At 38.8% G+C, this 18441-nt stretch overlaps 1 protein-coding gene across 1 annotated transcript in view; it reads left to right on the top strand.

Annotated features, from left to right (window-relative positions):
• obscnb (obscurin, cytoskeletal calmodulin and titin-interacting RhoGEF b) overlaps positions 1-18441 on the top strand; it is a 598125-nt gene that overhangs the window by 362272 nt on the left and 217412 nt on the right. Inside the window, exons 79-85 of the mRNA XM_072254438.1 lie at positions 498-755; positions 1490-1756; positions 2038-2310; positions 7108-7374; positions 12795-13070; positions 13351-13623; positions 17011-17301. Coding sequence (XP_072110539.1) covers positions 498-755; positions 1490-1756; positions 2038-2310; positions 7108-7374; positions 12795-13070; positions 13351-13623; positions 17011-17301 — 1905 coding nt within the window. The remainder of the gene's footprint in view (positions 1-497; positions 756-1489; positions 1757-2037; positions 2311-7107; positions 7375-12794; positions 13071-13350; positions 13624-17010; positions 17302-18441) is intronic.

Here is an 18441-nt window from a genome sequence, read left to right as displayed (position 1 = left end):
TAGAAGAATTGGATCAGCCCATGATTGAATGGCGGAGCAGACTCGATGGGCCAAATAGCCTGCTTCTACTCCTATATCTTATGGTTTAAAAATCTACTATAAGCACACATTTCATCTTTTATTTTGCTATTTGCATCCAAATAGTATACTAGTCAAATGTGATTTTCATTATTTCATAAATCTGAGTTAACTTTGCTCAAACCTTTTATCATTCTCCAATATTCTCTGTAATTATATCTTTCATTATAGATACTTGTATTTTCAGTATGAGAAATACTGAGTCACATTTTTGCTAGCCTGCGCTCTTTTTCTTCGCTTTCAGAATATTACTTGCCTTTGGTTGAAGCAAAGAGAATATATGTTGTGAATATGATGCATTACATCTGTATAAGAGAGTACTTTGAACTTTGGATAAATCAATTGTTAGTTTCCATGCATATCAGTCTTTATATTTCAAAATATGTATTGTTCATCGTGGCCTTATTGTTTCATTTTAGTCATTTTTAAACAAAATCTTCAGAACATACAAGCAAATGAGGAAAGTACAGTTTTCCTTCGTTGTGAACTTTTTGAATGCGAAGTGCCTATAACATGGAAGAAAGGCTCAATAACAATTAAACCTAGTAGTAAATATGAAATGAGGCAGCAAGATTCAGTGGCCGAGTTGGTGATTTCTGACTTAACTTTGGAGGATGCCGGAGAATATTCTTGTGAATCTGGAGATCAGAAGACTAGTGCTTCCCTCAAAGTGGAAGGTAGGATAGATGAGATTCTTCATGTCATTTAAGAATTATAAAATTATTCTATCAATGTTACCTGTCTACTTTTTATTAACTTTATATTTCCTGTTTGTTTCCATCTTTGTGCAGATGTCAGTTCACTTGTTTAGGAGTTTTATTTATACTTACCATTGAGGGAATGCAAAGTTCAGTCTGATTCCTGGGATGGAACTGTAGTTGAGGTTATGAAATTGGAAGAAATAGAGGTTATCTATCTGAAATATACAAAATTCTGACAAGAGTTGACAGGCTTTAAGACATTTAGGACCCCTCTCCATTATCCTCGTCAATGATTTGACTGAGAAGACCATTAGGACTAGGATGTAGAGGTATTTCTTAAGAGTGTGGTGAACCTGTGGAATTTACTGCTACGTGGTAGCCAAGTTGTTGAATAAAGCTTTTTATTAGATAGAACAAAGCTTTCTGGGTTTTACCTATATTTAATTTTTTTTTTAATTTCTAGAGAATGTTTAAATAAGTAATTTCTGGACACTGAAGGGGTATGGTGAGAGCATGGGTATGTAGTATTGAAATTGAGACTTTGTTTTCAGGATCTGTTATTTATTTTAGAGTTGAATTATTTATTATTTCTCATAACTGAAATTTATATACAACTTGAAGAAATTATTTGGAGCTTTGATCTGGTTGTAGTGTCATAATTGCATATACCATAATGGTAATTAAATTGTTTCTTGTATTAATGTAAATAGCTTTACCTGCCTATTTCAAACAAGAGCTACAGAATGTGGAAGCAGTTGAGGGGCACACAGCTAATCTACGCTGTGAACTTTCTAAACCCACTGCTACTGTTGAATGGAGAAAGAGACTTCTTGTGCTTCATCCAAGTGACAAGTATGAAATGAGCCAAAAAGGTGCCACCGTTGAGCTGTTAATTCATAATGTGAAACCAGGAGATGCCGGCAAATATACTTGTTATTGTGAGAAACATCAAACAACAGCTTCCTTGACTGTTAGAGGTGATAATTCAACTACTTAAAAATATTGCAGATATCTTTTCCATGAGAAAGCAATTTACTTGAAAACTGCCTCAATTTTTGTTAAGTAATTTATTTCTTAAATAAAACTTCCCATTGTAAGGTTATGATTTTTTCACATATTACATAGTTAAATTGGCGTTCCATTTATTGGTTAAAAAGAACTTGACCATTATGGTTATGGTCAAGAAAGTAAACGTTTTGTAAGCTATATTTGATAAAGAAAGGAAAGGTACTGATAATGTTTTTGCTTCATTTTCTAGACCGTGAAGTAAAGATAGTTTCTGGTTTAAAAAACAGTGATGTCTTTGCCGGTGAGTCAGCCACATTTGAATGTGAGCTCTCACAGAAGGATGTGGAAAATACGCAGTGGTGGCTGGATGGTTCACCCCTTCAGAATAATGATCTGAATGAGATATCTGTTCGAAATGGAAATATTCACACATTAACGCTACAAGGCCTGGGAACTGATGACTCAGGAACAGTAACGTTTAAGGCTGGGGCTCTTACTTCTTCAGCAAAGTTATTAGTTAAAGGTATTATTGGATAATAGCTTTCAACCTTTATATCAACGTTATTTTCACTAACAGTCTTTAAATCTGTAGAATATCAAGACTGAATGGATTTCATTTTGGAATTAAGAAGTGCTCGCTGGTGACTGTAGAGGGAGAGACTGCTGGGATGGAGTGAGAAAGCCTCATGACTTGCACTGTATGTTTTTGAAGTCCTTGTACAAGGCCGGGAACTATATTGTGTCATTGAGGTGGGTGTAGGGTATGCGAGGAAAGAGTGCACAAGATATGTCAGTGCTTCCATATGCAGATGTATAACTGTGCAGAATGAAAGCCTGCAAGCTACCAATTAAAGATTCTTCTTTCCTCGAACTTGACAAGCTCAGAATTTTACAACTGATCATGAAAGAGAGCACTTTACGGGGTTAGAAACAGACAGAGATCAGAGGTTATGGAAGATCTACACTCAGTAGCCACTTTATTAACTACACCTGTGCTCCTGTTCGTTAATGCAAATATTTAATTAGTCAATCATGTGGCAGCAACTCAATGTGTAAAAGCATGCAGACATGGTCAAGAGGTTTAGTTGTTGATCAGACCAAACACCAGAATGGGGAAGAATTGGGATTAAGTGACTTTTACTGTGGAGTGATTGATGGTGCCAGATGGGGTGGTGTACCTACTGACCTCCTGGGATTTTCAGTGACAAGCAGTTCTGTGGACAAAAACGCTGTGTTAATTATAGAGGTTAGAGGAGAATGGCCAAATTGTTTCAAGCTGACAGGAAGGCGATAGTAACTCAAATAACCACACATTACAACAGTGGTGTGCAGAAGGGCATCTCTGAATGCACATCTCGAACCTTGAAGTAGATGGGCAACAACAGCAGAATACCACAAACGTGTACTATAATATATTACAATAATGGTATAGAAAGAACATTGGTACTTGAGAGGCTGCAAAAAATATGCATCTAATAGTGATGGTAAAATGTTTGTGGGCAGAAAAGCCATGATTGGTAGGAGGAGGCCAAAGGTACTGGGGAAGCACTGCCATAGCTGACCACCCTGAACCCAAGTTCCAAAAGGAATATGATGTACAAATATTGGGCGCTGATAATATGAAATGTCTGGACAGTTGCTCATGAAGTTTGATTGCTTGCATTTTGCCACTCCAATGCTAAACCAAGATTGTTAAACAATAGCACTGAAACTCAATTTCAGTGACATTAGGAGTGGCGGAGCTTGATGAAATGATGAATCTTTTAAATAAATGCCAAGTATATTTCAGAAAGATAAATTATAACTTGTATTGATGAGCCTAATTAACCCTGAAGTTAACACTTGGCAGCAGTGACCAAAAAATAGATTTGTTATTTATTAAGAAACTAACAAAAAGAAAAAAAAAAGAACAAAGTAGATTTTGTTGAACTGGATATTATTAAGGGGATATTAGTATCAACAATAAAGTGCTATTAAAATATGCAGAATTTCAATTTTTAGTTTGTTGTAAAAGATTGACTAATTAAACCTACCATATTAGCCATTATTCAGTCTAGTGTATTGACTCATATCACTTTCCTTCCTTGCTTTCTTTACTTGCTTATATTCTCAGTAGTGTAATTTGGTTTCTTGTTAGAATATTGAAATGTTTTAATTATATTGATTGATTGAAACGTGCTTTTTCTTTAGTTTGCAATCTAATTAGACATTGATACTAAATAATCAATCTAGAGAAAATAAGTATCTAAAGGTTTGCATTTTCTTAATGGTCATATCTCATTTGGTATACTGCCTTCAGTTATGCATATAAAACCTCAAAGGATATAGTATAGTTTCCTAGAAAATGTATCAGAGCTTTACAGTTCTAAATTATGAAGACAATTTGGCTTGTAATCCATTGAGTTTAATGGGCAATGAGAGTGACTTAGTTAAGCAGTTTAAATTATTTACTGGAATAGAATTAACACAGAAAAATTTGCACTTGGGTATGGGGTCCAGTGCATAGGGTGTTATTTTAAAATTAGAAACTAGGCTCTTCATAGGTGAAATTTCAAGTCACTTTTCCCATTCAGACCAGAGGGAAATTGTGAAGCATATTCTTCCCAAAGACTGCCAATTCTGAATCAGTTTAAAATTTCAAGATTTAGATAGGTGAATTTTTGATGAATATAAAAAGAACATGATCAAAGTTGAGCGGAGGTACAGAGTAGTCATGATTTGAAGGAAAGGCAGAATCGGGTTAAGTGACTAAAAAGTGTTCCCTTCCACATGTGTCATTCACTTACACTAAATTCTTTCATTATTGTAAAAACAACCTCTGAGCATTAACTCAAAAAAATCTTTTTTTGAAGTGGGGAAAAATGCATACATGTTTTAAATGATCAGTATTCAACATTTCTGCATCCTCTCACTTTCATATCTGAGACTGGGATGGACACCTGTTCCCCATCGGAACCAGGCTCCAAAATTATTCAAGTTGCATTCCAGTGACAGATTTGGGTAGTCTATGCTATTATAATTGGAAGCTGGCTATGACCACATTGTCTTCTTTAGGCAATATCATGACCACAGGAAGCTATAGTAAGTTTTTTAGCATAATTTTTTTACACCTTAACATTCCAAAATAAAGTTTGATTTCTAGCCAAACCTTAGTGCTAAATTTACATTCTATTACAAAGATGCTGATAGTAAACTTAGGAGTTAAGCAAACCCTCAACATCCTACAAAAAACATACTGCTAGAGGACTCTGTAGGTAAGGCAGTGTCTGTAGAAGGAAATGGACCATCAACGTTTTGGATCAAAGCTCTTGATCTGGAAGTCTACAAGGAGTTCACGGACTTCTTTGTAATTCCAAAATCAATTATTTTTTTTTCTAAACTCCAATAGATATAGGTTCATCCTGTTTGATTTTCTTCATTAATTGATTCCTTTATACAGACATCAACCCAGTTAACATTACACTGATTCGAACTCAATCAAATCATACCTTATATACTGTATAAACCACTGCTTCTCAGCGGATCATGAATTATATACCAAATTCAGAGTCTTTAACTTCAAATACTCTTCATTAAGTAGGCTAAGGTATGCTCCTGAGCAAAGGCAATCACAAATTTCATCATTGATGCCCATCCTAGTTTAATTACTCCTAAGATATGGAAAATATTGGGGACATTTGTTGTCTTGAGTGCAGTGTTGTATAGAGGGACGGGCTGGCAGAGTACCTTTATTTTGCCTTCGTTAAGTTTACGACAAATCCTCTGAAATGCTTCCATGAATTAATCAATAACGATGTTGAATTCTGCCTCCAGACAATTGTAAAAGTAAATCATAAGCACAAGAGATTTTACAGTTGCTGGAAATTGGGAGTAGCACAGATAAAATGCAGGATGAACTTAGCAGTTCAGGTAGCATTTACTGTATGGATAGGAACAAAGAGTCAATGTTCTGGGCTGGGACCCTTCACCAGGACTGGAAAGGAAGGAAGAAGAAGGCAGAATAAGAAAATGGGAGGGGGGGGGGGTCGGGGGAGGAGAACAAGCTTGAGTACATTTTGAAAAGTTAGGGAGCAGCGAGAAAGGGTCTCACTGAACATCAGTTGAAGAGAAGTTTGACCAGCTATGTCGTGTTGCATTTCAACGAGTTGTGGTGACCTTGACTCTGTAGTGGAAGTAATACAAGTGGAGCAGTTTTTTTTAGTCTATCCTATAGATTTGTTGTAGTCCACCAGCAAACTTGCTGGATGTGAGCTGCAGCATTACAGCAAAAAAAGATTATGGAAAGTAGTTAGATGTTCAACACTGTTGAGATTGGATCTGTTGTGAGCCAGTGATTCACGTATGTAATTCTGGTAGATTAATCAGCGACTTAATAGGAGATTTTGAATATATTCAAATTTTGATAATGAAGTTTGTTCTCAATTAAAATTCCAGATAGGCGTCAGCTAGTAAGTCAAATATTTAACATGCAGTACAATAAATCATCATCCTAATGTTTGGGATTGCCACTATCTCATTGTTTACTTGGATGTTATTTATGAGCTTAAAATGTTTAAATTTTATGGATGATGGCTCACGATCTGTCACAGTGACATAGTTATCATCCAATCAGTTCAAAAATCAGAAATAATATTTCAAGATTAAAGATTGTTTATTTTCATTCTTCAGTATATGACTGTTAAGGAAAACAAAATGATCGTTACTCACCCCTGGAACAGGACCCCACCAAAAAACATCAAACCATTGTCTCCCGTACCATCACTGCCCTTATCAACTCCGGAGACCTTCCATCCTCAGCCGCTAAACTCATAATTCCCACACCCCATACCGCTCGGTTTTACCTCCTCCCCAAGCTCCACAAGCCTGACTGTCCCGGTAGACCCATAGTTTCTGCCTGCTCCTGTCCTGACGAAGGGTTCCAGCCCAAAACGTTGACTGATTGTTTTCATGGATGCTGCCCGACCTGCTGAGTTCCTCCAGCATGTTGTGAGTGTTGCTTTGACCCCAGCATCTGCAGAGTATTTTGTGTTTACAATTGTTATTCTGGATCTGAGTTGAATTGACTTTATTTCTTATATCCATCACATACGTGAGGAGTAAAAATCTTTGTTACATCATACGCAACTTTGAAAAAAATGCAATAAGCATAAAGAACACGAAGAAAAAATATACAATAAATATAAATACGAAAACAATCCTTCAAAAGTTATGTACTCATTTGATCCCAGTTTGCTATTTGTTAAAATAAAGATGATAATCTTAAAATATTTGAATTTCTTTTGCTGCTGCTACTAAACCTCCTATGGATGTTGATTAACAGATCCAACGGTTGAGGTAGTAAGCGAAATGGAAGATATTACTAGAGAGGAGCATGACACAGCAGAGTTGATCTGTCAGTACTCCAGACCAGTCAAAGCTGTGTGGAAAAGAAATGACAAAGAGATTCAGCCTGATGGTCATCACATAATTATTGACCAAGACTGGAATGTAGCAAAGCTGAAAATCTGTGAAGTCACCCCAGCGGACAGTGGGATGTATACTTGTGAAGCAGCTGGAACAAAGGTTACAGCAGTGCTCAGTGTTCTAGGTGAGCCCAGGAGAAATACAATGCTTCCCACAATATAGTGCATTATTGCTAAACTGTTAACATAATTTAAAATTACAAGAAAATTAACAAACTAAAGGATATTTATGAATGGACAATTTACAAAGATGGACTTCTAAAAATTAGCTTTGTAGTCATTTAACCACCAGCTTTTAATTAATCTCATCCACTCACTAATTCTTAAACCATCTGTAGAGGTTTGGCTCTAACCCACCACCACCAGCCTTCTTCTGGATTTCTTAATCTAAAAAGTTGCTGATGATCATGATTATCTTACCAGGTGGGAAATGCACCAAATGCCTATTCATTCCACTTTTTTTCGGCAGCTTTTCAAACCCATTTTAACACTGAGCTGTGCAAGTGTACCTTTTGATAATCAAACCTTATTTTCTGTTTCCAGCAAAAAAAAGAACATCTAAGATGAATTTTCAAAATAGACTAAAATTTAAGTAAAAGTAAAGAATGCATAGGTGTGCCAGCTTAGTCATGTAATGGTTTACAAGACAGATGACATGAATTTTTGAAGTTGACATATTTGAAGAAGATCTTGATGGAAAAACTGATTTTCATTGATAATGCATATCTACCATAGGAGCTTAGGGCAGTTTGCTACCAAGCTTTGTACATTATTGTACAAATTATGAAAGCTTGTGGTACATTATAAATGTGAATTATCCTGTTGTACATGCTGGCCATGAACGGAAAGGTATTTTACTCTATCTCCCCAAGAATGTCCCAACTTTCGTTTCGCTCCCTCTCCCACCTCCCCCTACCCCCTCCCTCCTCATGACTGAGCCATATACACTTATCTTTTGTAGGATGTTCTGTTCAAGGGCATTGGTGACCATCAGCTGTAGTTCTTTTATCTTTTCCATCCCACCCCTTAACATCTTAAAGCTAACTTGTTTCTTCCAACATTTCACAGAGACTCTTTACCATTCTTCCATTCCCATCAATTGCCCACTTTCTGTTTCAACCACAGGTAATGGAACACTTGTTCTTTCATCTTTCCCCTTCCCACCATTCTATCATCTAAGCATCTTTCCAGGTGAAAGCAATGATTCACTGGCATTTGTTCCAATCGATGTTCACAGTGTAGACTAGACTACTATATGTTAGAGAAGCCAAACAGAGAGTAATTGAGCACTTTGTGGAGCATTTTTGTTCCGTCTTCTTGTTTTCTTTTGCCTACCACTTTAGTTTTCTATCCCATTCCCATTCTGGCTTATTGCTTTGTGGCCTCTTGCACTGTTACAGTGAGTCTGAATAACACCATTTTCTGACTGGGCACATTACAGTTTTCTAGAATTAATATTGACTTCCACAACTTCAGGTAGCTTTTTGTATCAGTCACCCATCTGTGATATGGACACAGTCTGTTTGTTTATTCTCTCCCCCCACCCCCTCCGCCCATCGACCTTCTAATAGTTGTGGTCGTGGTCATGCCCAGCCTTACCTGCTGGGAATGTCTTCCTGCTCTATGTTTCACAGCTCTTACTGTGACAAGAGGCCTAGGCGAGGATGGTGAGGACCCAAGTGCTGAAGTATCCAAAACTAGAATCGAGAGAGAATTTTGAGACTGAGACAAGAACAGGGTTCTTGACTAGATGCTAGACAAAAACCTGACAAGACTAGACGAGAATCCAAACTAAACAGAAATCCTAAATGCAATCTCAGACTTAACCAAAGTTGAGCTGATGATTGAGCAATGAACCTGAGTTCAGGTGCTCTTTAAACATGCAGATCTTGGCGTGTATGCCTACAAAAACTTCCTGTACATTCCCAAACCAAAACCCATGGATGAACCAGGAGGTTACTGGTGTTACTGATACTATTTTCCATTGTTCTGGGAATACACCACTCGGGAAGCATAGCTGGAAGAGGCAGCAGAGAGGACTTGCAAGTTCTGCACTGCATTCCTTTAAGACCCTAGCTGGAATCTAGTCAGGGCCAGATGCTTTGTCAGGCTGAAGCTGTTGTATAATTTTCCTGATGTCTTTAGGTTTGAAGATGATTTTGTTCAGTGAGATGGTAGTAAGCTGCTTGACATCTGCTGGCTGGTCATTAGCATTTGTGAGCCAACATTTATCTGCAGAAGCCCGACAGAAAACATTAGCCTTATCCTTTGCTGTGGTATGTACAGACCCATTGTGCTCAATGACAGGGATGTCAGAGTGGCCTGTTCTTCCAGAGAGGGAGTTCACAATGTTCCACCACTTCTTGCTGCTATGGTTACCACTGGTTAAGTCATTTTTGAGTTTGATGTTATGGTTTCTTTTGGCCTGTCTCTCTGCTCAATTGTGTGACTGCCTAGCCTGTGCAAACTTCTCCTTATTAGCAGGGGTGTTGCACTTCTTTAGATGGCGGTGGAGACGACATTTCTTCTTTGCTGCTCGTCTGCACTTGTCATCAAACCATACTTTATCGCCAGTCTTCTTAGTAACAATTTTGCTGGGACTGTGAATGTCCATGGCCTAGCATATAACTTCTGTAAGCTTAGTGCAAGCCTTCTCAGGATCCTTGTCTTTGAGAATGCTAGACCAGTCAGTTGATGAAAGATGACCACGCATATCCCAAAAGTTGGCATTGTCGTAACACCAAACTTTCCTCTTGTATGGCTGATCACGGTAAACTGGAACATCCAACTTCACTCGCACGGGGTTATGGTCTGAAGAATCCACTTGGGCCATGGTTTTTGCCTTAGCGGGTAGGTCCGTCATAACAAGATCAAGGATGTGCTCCCCCTTGTTGGGTTTGACACAATCTGCTGCAGACCAAGATGCAACCACTACAACCACTCTTTGCCTTATGGTTGAAACTGAGGAATGAAAAAAGGGATGACCATGTTAATAGGATTAGTATTATAGACCACCTAATAGCCAGTGGGATTTAGAGGAGCAAATTTGTTGAGAGATTGCAGATTGTAGCAAGAAACATAAGGTTGTGATAGTAGGTAATCTTAACTTTCCACATATTGACTGGGACTCCCATACTGTAAAAGGTATCTGCAAGTAGGAGCAAATAAGGTACTCGAGAAGTATAAGAAATGCAAGAGGATACTTATTAAGGAAATCAGGAGGCATGAGGCGATTCTAGCAGACAAGATGAAGGAAAATCCCAAGGACTTTTACAGGTATATTAAGAGCAAAAGGATTGCAAAGGACAAAATTGGTCCTTGAATATCAAGAGTGGCCAAAAGAGTTGGGGGAGATCTTAAATAGGTGAACCTGCTGCCTAGAATTGGCCCACACCCGACTTTTTCAATTTGGCCCAGCACTTAAGTCAGTCAAACCTCGGTTTGTTTCTCAGCCTCAGATCCAAGCCCTGCTGTCTCGACTCTGTCACCTCCAAAGCCCCTTCAGCAGCCAAGCATTGGCTCATTCCCTGCTCTTGGACCCAGGCCTTGTCGCTTCGATTCGGCCCATACACGCCATGCCACAAATGTCCTGCAGCTTTGTGACTTCAGTTCACCCCACAAAAATGCCAAGTCGTACAGGCAGTTCAAAAGAGAAGTCACAGATCTTTTTCAAGAAAAAGTGTGATAAATAAAGTAATTAATCGTTGTATTTGCTACTAGCAAGTCATCACTGTGCTTCACCAGCGCCATCTTAAAGTGGTTTAACCCTCTCTTTACTCAGCTCTTTATCTCTACACAAATGTAATGCCTGGATGAGCTCTATGATGTTGTGAGCATCAAATTAGAGAGATGGGAGAGACTTGCAGTGACACTATGGAAAGATGCAGAGATGAGAAATTTGAGAGTCAAAGTGACCTTCACCTAAGTGAAGTGTGCAGTCCAGGTCCAAGAATGTGGCTAAAGGTTTTCCAGCTGCATTTCATATATCTCAGGATGTCAGCCTTGCCGAATCTGAGAATGCGCGTATTTTGGTTTTCACGGAAGCCCAAGATGTAGAATCTTGAAGTCTTCTAATATCAGCAATGCCTACCTTTAAAAAATGGAACAAGCAGAGAAGTTGCACTATATACTGTGGTCATTTTATTAGGTACACCTGCTTGTTAATGCAAATATCTAGTCAGTCAATCATGTAACAGCAACTCAATGCATAAAAGCATGCAGACATGGTCAAGAGATTCAGTTCTTATTCAGGCCAAACATCAGAATGGGGAAGAAATGTAATTTAAATGACTTTGACTGTAGAATGATTGTTGATGCCAGGTGAGAGAGTTTGAATATCTCAGAAACTGCTGATCTCCTAGGATTTTCAAGTACAACTGTCTCTAGAGTTTACAGAGAATGGTGCGAAAAACAGAACAAATAAAAAATCTGATAAGCCCAGTTCTGTGGGCGACAGTGCCAGGTTACTGAGAGAGGGGTCAGAGGAGAATGGCCAAACTGGTTCAAGATGACAGTAAGGCACCTAACCACCTGTTACAATAGTGGTGTACAGAAGAGCATCTCTACACTCTTACAATACACTGGAGGAACTCAGCAGGTCGGGCAGTATCCGTGGAAATGATGCTGCCCGACCTGCTGAGCTCCTCCAGCATGTTGTGAGTGTTGCTTTGACCCCAGCATCTGCAGAGTATTTTGTGTTTACAATCTCTATACTCTTAATGCACAATGAACACGTTGAATCTTGAAGTGAATGGGCTACAGCAGCAGAAGACCATGAACATATAGAAATGTACACTTCATTAGGTACACTCTGTGCCTACTTTACTCCCCTGTACCAAATAAAGTGCCCACTGAATGTACTTAGTTGTAATGCAACTGTTCAGCAATAGCTATAGAGTGCACCCAGTGGCTTCAATTCATGCTGTGTGGATGGAAATGGCAGGTGGGGAGTGGGTGTAGGTTACATTAATAGTGATGTTATTAGTGGTATGTCTGACACCGGAACAGCAGTTCCACTAAAATCATTAGCACACAGAAATGACATTCACTATTCACTTGGAACTGATTTCTAGGGCAAGCACAAATTTGGGTGCTATGCAATCTAATTTTAAGGAAGCACAGTTGGATTTGGTTTATAGCATAAAAATTGAAAAATAACTGATGAGAGAAATAGGAAAAAAAATACAAACAGTATTTTACTGACTTCGTTGGGCAGAGTGAAAGAAGTTTTATTCTAATCTAATTTGGTGGAGGACATCTATCAACTTTATCAGGCACACCCCACCATTTTGACTCTTAAAGAACCCCTGAAATAACCCAGCAAACCACTCAGTTCAGATATCAGGATTAGAGAAAAGAAATGCTGGCTTTACCAGTGAAGCAGCAATCCCCAAGTTTTGCACATGCTTATAAGGAACACAAGATTGATTACAAGGTATAGTATTAAACAATTACAGGTCATGATTTTAAAACTCAGGCTAGTACCATTCTAATGTGTTACTCCAAAAATAATAGTTTGAATTACTGTTTTTTTTTCTTTAATTAGCAAAGCAACCTGATATTCTTGAAGGACTAGAGAATGTAGATACAGTAGAAGGTGGTGAAGCTCTGTTTGAATGCTCCTTGTCCAAGCCAGAAGTAAATGATTATATGTGGCTGGTGGATGATGTTCCTGTAACACAGTCTGAGAAGCTAGAAACTGCAGTGCTCGAAGCTGGAAGGCGACACATCTTACTGTTAAAGAACTTAATTCCATCTGATAGTTGCCGAGTGAGCTTCATGTCTGGAAATGCCATGTCCTCAGCGTATTTAAATGTTAAAGGTAAAAAAAAGATTATCCAAGTTGTAAATATTTTCATTGGAAACTAATTGTCTAAAAGTTATATTTAATAATTACATAGGTAGAAACAAAAAAAAAAATCTAGGTTTCTTCTAAATTCCGTTGGTAAAGCATTACACTGATGAACAACCATTTTAGATTCTATTTCCTGTAATTCATAATTAGTTTATTAACTATTTGTTAACTTACCTACTAATTGTACATATTTTTCAATGGAAGTACATTTAATTTGATGTGTGCATCAATGTGTTTTCCTGTGTAGGATGGCATATTAACATTTTGAACACTTTGAGAGATACTGAAGTGGTCCAAGGCGATCATACAGAATTTGAATGTGTATTGAGTGAAGTGGTCCCTATTACCGAAGTGAGCTGGTATCTGAATGAAGCCGATATCAAAACTGATGAGCACTGGGAAACAAAGGCAGAACGAAATACTTACAAACTCATACTGAAAAATGCCCAACTTATTCATTCTGGAGAAATTACTTTTGCTTCAAGAGATGTTATTGCATCAGCAAAAATAACTGTTATTGGTAAGATACCAGACATTGACAGCATTTAAATCGTGCAAAATGTAAACTTTAAACTCCTTTCCCTCCAGAGGTTTTTGGCTTAAGTGTTTGGACTGTTTGGCTTTTTAATCTGTGAGCCTCAGATAAGTTTTTGCACCTCTCTTGGATTTGCAGCTTGTGATCCTACAGCCTTGCATCACAAACTGGCAGTGGGTTTGATTTTCTTCTTCTTCTCCACCTCTCGCATTCTCTCTTTCATTTTTTCTCTTCTGAGCAGGCATTTAAAGGAAAAGGACTTGAGCTGATTTTTATTTATCAAAGAAAATTAACTGCCTGAAAAGGACCAAAAAAATCACCTGAATAAAAGTGATGACTTTTAATTTTTTTAACCATACTCTGACCTTTAATTATCTTAAAGAAGCATACAAGATGTTGGCAGAGTTAAATTGTGTAGGTTAAGTTGAGCATCTTGCTTATTAGAGAGCTTGTGTGGTGATAATTGATCATGGTAAAATATTAACAGTGAAATTGGAGGGGTTGATATCATATAGTTCTGTATTTTCTTTCACAAATGCAGTTAGCAGTATTATACACCAATAGCTGATCAAGAAACAAAAGAGATGAAGTTCCACTGCAGAGAGCAAATAATACACATGAACCAGTGATAAGTGCTAACCAATTTACAATTGTTTGGTTAAAATTCCAAACATATAATCTTCATAGGCAATATTGTAACACAGCAATTTCAACCCTGAAATCTTGAGCACAAAATTGAGACAGCAGAAGTGAAATGATGAAATATTCGTGAAATATGAAATAAAGAGAGAATGTGATTTTTAAAAAATGCACGCCCTGTATATTGGATGAAATGTGAGGTCACATCTTCCCTATCAGGTGAAGTTCTCATGACATTGGTGCAGTGGGGAGTTATCTGCAATGTCTGGGCCAATATTCATTACTGAGTTAAGCACAGAGACAGATTACCTATTATTCAATTGCTCTTAATAAGTGATTGCTTTATTCAAAATGATTGCTTTGTTTTCTATATTATGGCATCACAAGCAGATAGAGTCATAAAGGCAGCTTTTGGCACATTGGCCTTCATAAATCAAAGTACTGAGTACAGGAACAAACAAGAGAAAATGTGTAGGTGCTAGAAATCCAAGCAACACACAAAATGCAGGAGGAATTTAACAGGCCAGGCAACAGCTATAGAAAAGAGTATAGTTGGGTGCAGAGCCTTCAACAGAACTGGTGAAAAGAAGATGAGCGGTTAGAGTTAGAAGGTGAGGGCAGGGGACGAAGAAACACAAGGTCGATGTAGTGTAGGAAAAGTTGGGAAGTAACAGCAGTGTAGGCAACACTACGTAACCAATAAAAAGGCAGGTGTAGCTGGGACCCATTCGAGTACACATGGCTACACCTTTTGTTTGAAAGAAGTAGGAGGAGCCAAAGGAGAAATTATTGAGAATGAGGACTAGTTCTGCCAGATGGAGGAGAGTGTGGCGGAGGGGAATTGGTTGGGTCTGGTGTCCAGAAAGAAATGGAGAGCTTTGAGGCCTTTTTGGTGGGGAATGGAGTTGTATAGGACTGGACATCCATGGTGAAAATAAGATGCTTGGGGCCAGGGAACTTAAAATCATTGAAAAGATCAAGAGTGTGTGAAGTGTCTTGAATGTAGGTAGGAAGGGACTGAGCTGGGGGAGAAAGGGACTGAGTCGAGGTATGCTGATATGAGCATCTTTGTTCTGTCCGCCAGAAAAAGTGGGATCTTTCAGTGGCCATCCATTTTAATTCCACTTCCCATTCCTATTCCGACATGTCAGTCCATGGCTGCCTCTACTGTTGCGATGAGGCCACGCTCAGGTTGAGGAGCAACATCTTGCAGTATATTCCATCTGGGTAGCCTCCAACCAGATTTCTCTAACTTCCAGTAATGCCTCCCCTCACCATTTCCCATTCCCTTCCCCCCCCTCACCTTTTCTCCTTACCTGCCCATCACCTCCCTCTGGTGCTCTTCCCTCCCGCCCCTCTTTCTTCCATGGCCTTCTGTCCTCTCAGATTCCCCCTTCTCCAGTTCCTCCCCCTCCCCCACTTGCTTTCTTCCATGACCTTCTGTCCTCTCCTATCAGATTCCCCCTTCTCCATCCCTGTATCTCTTTCAGCAATCAACTTAACAGCTCTTTACTTCACCCCCCCCCCCCCGGTTTCACCTATCACCTTGTGTTTCTTCCTCTCCTACCCCCACCTTCTAACTCTAACTCCTTATCTTACTTTCTCCAGTCCTGATGAAGGCTGTCGGCTCAAAACATTGACTGAACTCTTTTCCATTCATGCTGCCTGGTCTGCTGAGTTCCTCCAGCTTTTTGTGTGTTTTTATTGTACAGGAGTTGAGATGTTATGTTGAAGTTGGAAAAATATTGGTGAGGCCTAATTTGGAGAATCACGTGCAGCTTTGGTCATTACTTACAGGAAAGAGATCATTAATATTGAATGAGTGCAGAGAAAATTTACAAGGATTTTGCCAGGACTTGAGCATCTGAGTTGCAGGAAAAGCTTGAGTATGTAGGACTTTATTCCCTGGAGTGTATGGGAATGAAGGGAGATTAGATGGAGATATATAAAGTCATGAAGGATATAAATAGAGTAAATGCAAGCAGGCTTTTTTCCCCTGAGGTTAGGTGACACTACAACTGGAGGTCATAGGTTAAAGGTGAAAGGTGAACTGTTTAAGGGGTATATAAGAAACATAGAAAATAGGTGCAGGAGTAGGCCATTCGGCCCTTCGAGCCTGCACCGCCATTCCACTCAGAGGGTGGTGAGAGTGTGGAATGAATTGTCAGAAGTCGTGGTTACTGAGGTTCAACATTTAAAAGAAATTTGGACAGGTATATAGATGGGAGGGCTACAGAAGGCTATGTTCCAGGTGAAGGCCAATAGAACTAGGCATATTAATAGTTTGCCTTGCACTAAATGGCCCAAAGGATCTGTTGATGTGCCGTAGTGTTCTGCAACTCTTAAGGCTGTATTAAAGCAGTGCCGATGCATTGGCTGTAAAACCAACTGTGATAACCTGAATTCGTAAAAGTCATGTATAAATACGTTTAATTAGAAACATAAGATTTAGACACCATGAACCAAGAGCCTCTTTCTATGCTGTACCACACTGTGACTCAATTTGTGTGTTTTATTGTGTCATTTGAAATCAAATAATATGGTAAAATATAGATGATATTTTTAATTGCAAGATATTTTTGAGTTGAGGGTTTAATAATTATGGTTTATTTACAGTTTATCTTTTATTTATGTGTAATAACTTTTTTGCACAAATTAATTTTTTTGAATTTTGCTTGTATAATTATCATTTCTGGAACTATAGGTAATAATAATTCTTACTCACCTCTACAGGTCCTCCTGGTCCTCCTGATAGTCCAGAAGTTGTCAGAAAGAACTACCAGTCTGTCACCTTGTCTTGGTTAACACCACTAAGTGATGGTGGCAGTGTTATACAAGGCTATCATGTTGAGATGAAACCTTCTGACGGTGACTGCTGGTTGCCATGTAACACAAATGTAGTTGAAGAGACAGAATTCACTGTTGATAATCTGATACCAGGCGCTAGTTACAGATTCCGCATTTCAGCTCTGAACCGTGCTGGTGCTGGCGAACCTATACATTTGCCACAGACAGTTCTGCTGGGTGAGAATTACAAATGCAGACCAGTTGCTTGTTCTTCATATCTTTAGAATTAACCACTAATATAACAAGATGTTGATACTTTTGCAATTCAAAATTGGGAATTCACTTATTTAAGTAAGAACAATAATTTTGAAACGTGTGCTTCAATGACATGTTCTCCCTTTTCTTGTACTAGTGTATTGGCTTCTTGACACTAAAATACAAGCCTAGTATGGTTGTAGTTGGGAGTTAAATATCCAAGGTTGCACATTGTATTGGAGATTAGAAAGGTAGGCAGAGGGTGTAGCATGGCTCTGCTGATAAAGAAAGGCTTCAAATCGGTAGAAAGATGTGACCGAGGATCGGAAGATTCTTGTGGGTTGAGTTAAGAAACTGCAAGGGTAAAAGGACCCTGATGGTAGTTATATTCAGGCCTCCCAACAGTAGTTGGAATATGGACCACAGATTACAACAGGAAATAGACAAGGGAGGTCAAGGGGGCAATGTTATGATAATCATGGAAGATTTCAACATAGAGGTCGATTGGGAAAATCAGGTTGGAAATGGATCTCAAGAGAGCGAGTTTGTTGAGTGCCTATGAGATGGCTTTTTAGAGCAGTTTGTTACTGAACCTACCAGGGGATTGGGCATTATGTATTGAAGCGGACGTGATTAGGGAGCTCAAGGTAAAAGAACTCTCTGTGGTAAGTTTTTCACACAGACAGTGGTGGGTGGAGGCGGATCTTTTAAGAGACTCTTACTTGGGTACATGGAGCTTAGAAAAATAGGGGGCTATGCAGTAGGGTAACTTTAAGCAGTTTCTAGAGTAGGTCACGTGGTCGGCACAACATTGTGGGCCAAAGGGCCTGTAATGTGCTGTAGATTTCTATGTTCTATGGTGTAATCCTTAGGAGGCAGTGATCACAATATGATTGAGTTCAACTTGAAATTTGATAGGGAAAAGGTAAAGTTTGACGTAGCAATATTTCAGTGGAGAGGCGATTAGGGAGCTTCAGGTAAAGGAACCCTTAGGAGACAGTGATTGACTTCAACTTTATATTTGATAGGGAGATATGTCTGCTGTGGCAGTACTTCACTGGACTAAAGGGAATTACAGTGGAATGAGAGGATTTGGCCAAAGTTAATTGGAAGGAGTTGCTT

Source organism: Mobula birostris, chromosome 3, assembly GCF_030028105.1.
Source record: "Mobula birostris isolate sMobBir1 chromosome 3, sMobBir1.hap1, whole genome shotgun sequence".
NCBI lineage: Eukaryota > Metazoa > Chordata > Chondrichthyes > Myliobatiformes > Myliobatidae > Mobula > Mobula birostris.
The sequence above is the reverse complement of the archived record's forward strand: the minus strand, read 5'-3'. Positions and strand labels throughout refer to the sequence as shown.